The sequence below is a fragment of the Parambassis ranga genome, chromosome 24 (assembly GCF_900634625.1).
Source record: "Parambassis ranga chromosome 24, fParRan2.1, whole genome shotgun sequence".
Taxonomy (NCBI): Eukaryota; Metazoa; Chordata; class Actinopteri; family Ambassidae; genus Parambassis; species Parambassis ranga.
The window spans coordinates 2,226,031-2,235,352 of NC_041043.1; the positions used below are offsets into that span (position 1 = coordinate 2,226,031).

At 40.8% G+C, this 9,322-nt stretch overlaps 1 protein-coding gene across 1 annotated transcript; it reads left to right on the forward strand.

Annotated features, from left to right (window-relative positions):
* Nucleotides 1-1,378: 1,378 nt before the first annotated feature.
* On the forward strand, nucleotides 1,379-8,767 carry LOC114429030 (vesicular inhibitory amino acid transporter-like). Its single transcript, XM_028397878.1, has 8 exons — nucleotides 1,379-1,482; nucleotides 1,704-2,277; nucleotides 5,782-5,918; nucleotides 6,041-6,167; nucleotides 6,361-6,563; nucleotides 7,050-7,287; nucleotides 7,433-7,595; nucleotides 8,454-8,767. The coding sequence occupies exons 1-8, from the start codon at nucleotides 1,379-1,381 to the stop codon at nucleotides 8,765-8,767; spliced, it is 1,860 nt and encodes a 619-aa protein (XP_028253679.1).
* The last annotated feature ends 555 nt before the right edge of the window (nucleotides 8,768-9,322 follow it).

Consider the following 9,322-nt stretch of genomic DNA (forward strand, 5'->3'; position numbering starts at 1 on the left):
GGCTCCGTGTTGACTTGAATGTCAGAACAAAGTTTGTCCAAAGTCTCTCCTCCTCTTCCTCACCCCTGTCCCCCACCCCCTATAGAGGGAGAGCGAAGAGGAGGGAGAGGAAGACAAAAATAACACGATAGATAGATAGATAGATAGATAGATAGATAGATAGATAGATAGATAGATAGATAGATAGATAGATAGATGTAATCTTATAAGGAGTGTTATTAAATTTATGTAACATATAGCAACATATATTAAACTTTCAGGTTGTTAAAACACTGCTTTTAGGGTCTTACATACAAAACACATGTTGTATCAGCAAAGTTTCTGGGTACATGGAAAACACTCTGTTCAAGGGACAAGAGCAGAAAGTGAGGAGAAGTTTTAATCCACCCAGAGACATGCACCACTGTTCTATGGCTCCTCCTGCTGCCCCGCACAACTCACCACACTCTGGGGCAAGACAGGGACAGCTTTTAGGCCCAGAGTAAATTTTGCGACGTAAACCAAATCAGAGTTTAGAAGATATTAAATGGGATGAAAATAATGAAATACATACATCACAGTTTTCAAGACAATGAAGCTGCTCCTTAATGAAGCATATAGGCTCAGTCAGGAACACAGGTCAAAGGTCACAAGCTCTGTACTGTGCCTGCTTTTTCAGTTGTGTAGGGTTTGTTTAAATATTCTGCCCTCAGTTTCTTACTTCCATCTTGTTCTATGTAATCTCCCTAATGTGTAGGGGGAGATACAAGTGGACAGTCAGAGTTTTCATAAGATAAAATATTTTTTTTTATCTTATGCTTGCTTATAGCAATGGAGGATTATTTTAGGTAGCAAAAATAAGTCAAAGCCTGTGTAGATCTCTTCAAATGACCAAGATAAGAACCTTGAAGTACAACAGGCACAGTGAAATTACCCTGAATACACAGAAAACTGAGACATCTGAAAGAAATCTTTTTTTTCTTTTCTTTTTTTAATATTAACACTGATAAACAACTTAATTTTTCATGAAAATAATAATACTTTAACAAAAATGAAAAAACAAGAAATCCCACTCCGGAGACTAAACTTAAATTACACTGCATTAAAAACAAAAATACGAAGAAAAACAAGCCAGCTTTGCCTTTCACTACATCCTTGACTACTTATCTGCTGTGTGGCCCATTATAACTGTTTACTCCTTCATTGTTGAAAGCACTGCCATATTATAATGTCACAGTTCACCAGCTTGTCAATCACTTCACATACCTGTACTCACATACTGTATGTGTGTGTGTGCACCAATGTTCTGATCGGATTGTGTTTGGGTGAGAATTTCTACCACTAGACCCTAACACCTCCAGAGACATAGAGGCTGATTCCGCAGACACCGAGGCTGAGGATGGGCTCTCCTCACTGGGCTCGAAGCTCTGGGCAGCCCTGGAGAGCTGCTGGGTCTCTGTGGGGCTGGGCTGTGTCAAGGCTACAACTGGACTGGACCTCAAGGTGAGTCACATCATGAGACATTTTGATCTGTTTTCATTTGAATAAAATGCAATTAAACATTTTCTTATTTAATTCCAATGGTCTGTTTTTGATGTTTGAAGTTAAATCATGACTTGAGTTTCCCACTCATTACTGACGGAGCTCACAAAGGAGTGAAAATGTTCCTTTTTTGTTGAGATGATCTATAAAGTGAATGAATCACAACATCAAATGATCAACAGGTTCTTTCAAGAAGATGAAGAGATGCTGGTCCTGACCCATAGTGATGAGTTGAACCGAACCTACTGTGATGACTCCAGGAGACAGAGAGAAGGGAGCCCAGCTCTGCCTCACAAACATGATCCTACTATAAAAGAAGTGAGTCCATGTTTTAAGGAAACCAGAGCTACAGTGATCTCCACTGGAAGCAAGAGCCTCGCCATAACCTCAGCTGTCTCTCGTGGAGACTCCCTCTGGTTCAAGAACACCAGAAGGCATCACAAAGGAGGAAGTTCTTCTGAAATGCACGAAGAGAGCAGAAAAATTGAGGAGGACCCAAGTTTCAATCAGGTCCAGGGGAGTAGGAGAGATTCCTACAGACTGGCTGGGCTTATAATTGGTAAGGAAGAGCTGAGGTGTTCTGAGGATATAGATGGAGAAATAGATGGAGAGGCAACTTCTCAGTCATCTTCCAGTCAAGAAAAAGAGGCACCAGGCTTTAGTGTGGCTACTTCAAGTCAGACCACCACAGGCGTGAATTCCTCTCCCACGATTACAGCCTGGGAGGCCGGCTGGAACGTCACAAATGCTATACAGGTATTACACAACACACGGTAAGACTGATACGGCTATAGAATAAATGTAGGATTATGTAGAATTTATGCTTTCATGTCTGAATTAAGAAACAAAAAAAATATGTTTGTACTTTAATTTAAAGGGCCATTCCTAAGTTTTTGTTACATTTTAGCTAAGACTGACAAAGACCTTTAATAAAGATAGAAAAAAACTGCTTTTTCCTGAAAAGCAGTTTGGAAGGTCAGCATATTGGTTCTGGCCATCATCACCTTGGCAGCCTTTGACTTCACCTGTCTCACCTTTTTCTATATTCTTAAAAGGACAAAGAAATTGAGCATTAGTGGACGAGACAGATGGGTGACACCCAAGCTAGAAACCTGTGACTGCACCCAGTTGTCACTCTGGTCATACCCTGAATTTGTTGTTTTGTAATGTCATCAACAAGAAAACTATCTGTAAAGGTTTAATTCTGGCGTAACATGTAAGTTTATGGGTATATAACCAGCCGATGAGAAACTGCGCCACATGTTCATTTTTCTGAAACATCCTGATGGCATATGTAAAATACATCCTTTAATTTCAGCATGTCAGTCCCCCTTTGTCTCTGTCTCTATTGTGCTATTTAAAGTATTATGATGCACACCATATTTAAAAAGCATTTAGCACCCTACAATTCACCCCCATTGTGTTTCCACATTACTAAATAGTGCTTTGTAGTCTTGCAGGCTTTGTTTGTTAGGCGCTCTGCGGTTCTCATAATCAAATTAAGCATAAATCAAATCCTTTTTCTGTTTTTTTGAACATCTCCTGGTCACAGTACGTCTTCATGGCAGTAATGCTAATAGCGTATTATGCTGTAAATGCTCGGTCGTATTCAACCGCTGCACTCATGTAAATGTGTTCTTTCATTAAATAGCTGCACTGTAATTGAACAGTGTAACAGGGGTCCATAGAGAATGAGGGCATCAGTACACTGTATGCATCAATACACATAAAGATGTTACTTTGGGGTGAATTTACTTAAGATGCTGCTGTATTAGATTGCTGTAAACATACAGATTTTCAATGATTGCTGACACTGTTGTCAGTGCATGATGATATTTAGTAAATAAACAAGATGGTTCATTGATGCTAGTCTATCTATATGAGTGCCAGATTTTTTTCTGTTGAGGCTAAATTTGTGCCAGGGACAAATATGTTATATTCCATATTATCTAAATTAAATCTATGACTTTTATTGCAATTCTTGCAGCTATATAGGTGGCGCATTGTGTTTCAATTTTTCTAAAGCATCATCAGCTTTCCAGGTCCGCTGGTTAAAGTTTTATAGGTTGCTCATTACCTGCAGCATCAGTGATCTTTCTGTTTGAGGTCACAGGTTCAGGTTTGCTCAAAGTGATGAATGTATCAGTGCAGTAATCATTGATGAGGTGTTTCTTTGGCTAACTGATGTCTTAATAATGGCCAAAAAAAAAAGAACAGCAGTTGTCTCTGCTGTTGAGGCTGAAAAGAAAATATGTATTTTTCTGTGGTGCTTTATTGATGCCAATATAAATGACTGCCAGGTTAATAAAGTTTTTATTAGGAGAGGGAATTTGCTGCCAAAAAATTTTTTAAAAAAAACATAGTCCAGCTCTCAAACGTCCCAACTCGGGAATATTATGAAAGTCGGTTTGATTTCCAGCCTGATTGTTAATAGTGAAGCTCCAGTTTGTGTGTAAGAGATCTGGACCCTTATGTTTGAAAGTGAAATGAACGAATAGCAAACAAAAACCACAGCACTCTATTAAAAGTTGCTTTCAAAACAACATTGTTTTTCTTGATTAAAAGTATAGTCTGTCTAGCTTTGATTTTTACCATTCACCCATATTTTTGTCACTTGAAACACATCAGAAGAATCATTTAGCTGTGAGTGTAATTTTAATTTTCACTAAAATGGTAAAAAAAAAACAGTTAAAACCTCAGGAGGAGTAAAGTTGTGGTTTAAAAAAAATGGCACTTAAATGTCAAACCTGCTCTGTCTAATCCACTCTTATTGGAAAGAGGACATTTATCTGTCACTTTTTGTGAACAAGGCATGTGGGTGCATTCAGAATTGCACATGACCTGAGGGGCGACAGTGCTGGAATGTCACGGCTGCCAAGACACCCTTGGTGCTTGGTGGTCAGTGTTGACATAGGAAAAAAGAGCATATGTGCTTGGTCAACATGCTTTAAATAAGCAGAGATGTAGATGTAATCTTGGGTTTCATATTGTGGCATCTTTATCTTGTTTTTTAAGCCAATCAGATTTGTCTTTCCTCCTGTACTGTAGCCCTCTGTGATTGGGAGCTGCTTCAGGTTATGCTCCAAGTAGCCAATAAAGAATTAGCTGGCAAAAGCACAGAGAGAAGGCGAAGTTCTGTGTGTGTGAGAGAGAGAGAAAGAGAGTGTGGGGAGATGAAATCAGATACTTGAGCGTCAGATTTCTCTCAAACTGCTTTCATCCCCAGCAGCTCCATTTCAACATCAAAGCTGTCTCAGCATATGCAGACACCAGTTACAAAATAGTAACTTGAAAGAGAGAAAATGTGTCTGTTTATGCATCCACAGAGTGTGCTTGTGTCTATGATGTGCTTCCATAACTCTCTCAGTGAGTCTGCGTACCTCCATGTTCCAACATTCGAAACACAGCAGCTCCATCAAAGTAGCTTGTTATCTCCTCTGATCTCCCATCATCCAACCTCATGCTTTCTAGCAGTGAGGCTGCACCTCTCCTTCCACCTCCTCTCCTCTCTCTGTCCCCCCCCCCCTCTTCTCTCCTCCTTTTCTTCTCTCTTTGGCAGTCACTTACATTTCTCCTGGTGTTGGGCCAGAGCTCCTCTTCTTTCTGCTCCCACTGGTCTCCTGTATCCTCAGACTCTCCAGGCATCACGCCAGAGCTCTCCTCTCGCCTCCTCATCACCCAACCGTGAACAGTGCTTTCATCTCTTTTCTCTTCTTTTCCTCTTAAGATGTCCTTATTTCCATATTTTACTGATTTGCAGTGATCATGTCACCATCTTGAATTGACTTAAAGGTCGATGAATATGTCATGTGTCTTCCCTTTGCACTACTTTCTTATAAACTAGTCCCATGCATGATTGTTTGGGTGACGAGGTATAATGGCTCACAAAACTCCCACTGGAAGGTGGCTGAATTATGACCCTGTAAAAGACAAAGCAGGTTATGAAATGGATGGATGTTATAATTGCTCCACATTAATGTTCAATTTGGTGAAATGTAGGCAGCTAAATTTAAGTTAAACATGCAAATTAAAATTCTGTCATCAGCAACAAGCTTCTCCACCGTTTTTGGCTACCATGGTAACAAGTCCAATTTGACCCAGAGATTGTTTTTTTTTAATTAAATGTGATATGATTACAGAGCGCACATAAACTGTGGCTGTGGTTGTGATAGTATGTGACAGGAAATTCTCTCTGTGACTTGACCATTGAGGGAAATTTTTTAAGATGTTAATCTGTTTTTTTTCCTTTTCCTGCCAAAGGGCATCTTTGTGTTGGGTTTACCCTTTGCTGTGGTCCAGTCTGGTTATGTGGGTCTGGTAGTGCTGGTTCTGTCAGCCTGGGTCTGTAACCACACAGGAAAGATCCTGGTGGCCTGTTTGTATGAAGAGGAACAAAGGTAGGGTTTCTATTACACGCTGTTAATTTTTTGTCAAATGGCTCATTGCTATATCAGTAAATATTATCATGACACCTCAGCTTGGAGTCCAGATACACAAATATTTTATTTGTGTGTTTTAGTGAAGGTTCTGGCATGGTCTCAAAGATCAGAGTCCATCACAGCTACCAGGAGATTATGGAGGCATGCTGCAAGGGACTGTGGCCCAACTGGTCGAGAGCGGGAGGGTGGATGGTTAATTTAGCTCAGGTAACAACAGTCAATATTTATTCTAAATAAAATATCAGAGGTTGCAGCTTTTGAGACCATTGCTTTTGTTTCATAGATTTATTCACAGAATACATTATCACATTAGTCTGAGTTACTCTATTTATTTAAAAACGCGTTGTGCTTTTTAAAAAAGTCTTTCCACAGTGTACTCTTTCATGTAACTGCCTTTCAGGTGATTGAACTGTTGATGACCTGCACGCTGTACCTCCTCGTCTCCACCAGCCTGCTGTCTGACAGTCTGTCAGGAGTGGCTGTTCCCCGATCAGTGTGCTCACTAGTGTCTCTGACGTTCCTTCTGCCTTGCCTGCTGCTGACTGATCTCAGACCAGTCTCCACTCTCAGTCTGCTCTGCTCCCTGGCTCACATACTGATCAGGTTTGCCCTGAGCTGCATCACATGAAAGGAATTAAACAATCATCTCAATATGCTCTCATTCCCACCCGGGTTGCAGCTGTGGCTGCCTCTGCTGGTTAAGCTGTCTGTTCTCACCTGCTGCACTCTGATGTGTTTATGACCTGTGTCCATCTGATCTCAGAGGTATATCCTAGTTAAGTAATATAAAACGTATGCAGAGAGACACACCCTGTCTGACAACACCCTGTTCAACAGAACTTTAAACTGCAGTCTCCAAAATAAATGCTCCCTGTTGGAGTAAATCACCCTCATGAGACTGAATCAGTAAATAAGTATAGGGCATGATGCACGACAAGATCAACATTAGTTATCTGGACAGGGTGATGTTGAAAGCTGGGATTGACCAATCAGATTTTATTTATTATTATTATTTTTCTTTTTTCAAAATTTGACATGATTTTTTTTCATTGATTTTTGCTGCTAACCTATTCTTTTCCTCTTTGTCAGCATGTTGGTGATGCTATACTGTCTTAGCTGTGCCCGTAGCTGGTCACAGTCCTCTCTGTCTCTGTCTGTGGACCCAGAGGACTTCCTTGTCTCAGTGGGCGTCATCATCTTCTCCTACACCTCGCAGATCTTTCTTCCTCCTCTAGAGGGCAGTATGGCAGACAAAGGGCAGTTTAATGCCATGCTGGGGTGGACACATGGAACAGCCTGCATCATGAAAACTGTGTTTTCATTACTGGTAAGTGACAATGGGATTGTCTGCAGTAATTCAAAATAAGAGTCTGCTATCTAACAAGAGCAATCTAATTAAGAGATGGAAAAGGTAACAGACGTAAGTGACTGATTGTAATGATTGTTCCCTTCCTGTTTCCTCCCATCATTAGGCAGTGTTGACCTGGGGGTCAGAAACCAGTGAGGTCATCACTGACAACCTACCCTCTGACCTGCGACCTCTGGTCAACCTGTGTCTGCTGGCTAAAGCCCTGCTGTCCTACCCTCTGCCCTTCTACTCTGCTGCAGAAATACTGCACACATGTGTGCTGAGAGGTAAAACCTGCAAAACTTCATATCCAAACGCTCCACAATCTAAAAAGATATATTAAGGCCATGAGGACGCAAAGAAATATCAGGCAGCAAACATAGGTGTCCTGTTTCTACAAGTCTACAGTGGTCCGAAGGTCAAAACAACAACATATATAAACATACACTGATGTAGTCTTAATGCTTTGTGGGGCAGCAGTAGAGAAAAAGCATAGCTCAGCTTCTGGTTTTTCTATTAAAACCCCTGCAAGCTGGTCCATAAAGATGGAGTTTAGAAGAAGAAAAAAAAGAAGAAGCAGAAGAGGAATAAAGAGGCTCAATAAAAGTTTTAATGTTACCCTTGGGCAGGGCAAGTAATTGGCCGAGGGGTCACAAGCTGTAAAGTGTGTCATGTGAGTGGTGTCCAGGTGGAAATGTCTATAGGGTTCACTTTGAGACAAAAGGTCCTGCAAGAACAGGAGATGAGAGTTAATTTTATTATAATGCTGATTATAGGGAAGTTATTGGTCGTGAAATGACACGTATATGAAACAAAGTAGATCAAAAATAATCCATGTGTGTCTACTGTCAATGTTGGTCATCAAGGCTGAACGTTTCATTGTTGACTATCAACAGTCATGAAGTCATCAGATTGTGATTGGTGTTGGTATTCATTGGCTAATATTTAGACCTATTTATCATCTAGAGTTTAAACCTTATACCACTTCATTAAAGTTAGGTAACAATTTACGCAATTTAAGCAATGACCTCATTGTTGTAAACTTGGAAACTGATGCAACAGGAAAACAATGAGTCAGAACAGAGCCATCCATAAACACAAGTTGTTTGTAACACCAACACAAACATCTCCTCTGTTATCTCCAGATGTCTCATCCAGCTCCAGTCACAGCGGTCGAGGTGTGTCTCGTCCAGCCCTGGTGGTCCGCATCACCCTGTTGATGACCTCATACCTGCTGGCCCTGCTGGTGCCCAGGTTTTCCCTGCTGATGGGTTTGACAGGCAGTGTGACCGGAGCAGCAATGACGCTCATACTGCCGTGCCTGTTTCACCTCAGACTGCAATGGGGCCGCTTGGCTGTGAGGGAGCGGCTGGTGGATGTGGGTATACTGGGACTGGGGGTCATCTGCAGTGTGTCTGGTGTGATCTGTTCAGTGAAACGGCTGGTGGAGGGGCTATAGGCGGGGCAGACGGTGACATTTCATGCACAGCTATTGTATTCACGTCTCTACACAAGCAGTGAATGTACAACTGCACCATTATCACAGGTACAATTGTGATATTGTTCATTTTGTCAAAAATAAAAAACAGTGCATTGCAGGAATGTCTTCTAGGTTAGCATCATCTAGCACCAGCTTGTATCATTTTGTGATTCCACTTAATAAGAATAGTGAGTACAATCCAGTCTGCTCTTTTTTGTACATTAAATCTAATTAAGTTTCACAGAGAACTATCTAAACAAATCCCATTATTTAACTGTAAAAGTGTCATTGTAACACTGTAACTTAACTGATTTCTCGGGTAATTTCACATGAAAGTTATCATATGCGTTTCTAACTGTAATGCTTACTAATTGTCCTGTAAAGTTGTTTACAGTTTTATGTATTGTAGCAGCTCACCAGGAGGAAAGTTATGGGAAGTTCTCGTGTTTTGTGTCTCTTTATTAGGTGAACTCTACACAGGCTCTGTCTCTATATGACACACAAATAGCTATCCTCTCTAACTCACTGTCATAA

What these genes read in the sequence shown, in the direction of transcription:
- LOC114429030 (XM_028397878.1), top strand. Translation starts at nt 1,379, where the DNA reads ATGGGCTCTCCTCACTGGGCTCGAAGCTCTGGGCAGCCCTGGAGAGCT. An exon ending in ACGTCACAAATGCTATACAG is followed by an intron (nt 2,278 to 5,781) that starts GTATTACACAAC and finishes TTCCTGCCAAAG; the next exon opens with GGCATCTTTGTGTTGGGTTT. An exon ending in AAACTGTGTTTTCATTACTG is followed by an intron (nt 7,288 to 7,432) that starts GTAAGTGACAAT and finishes TCCCATCATTAG; the next exon opens with GCAGTGTTGACCTGGGGGTC.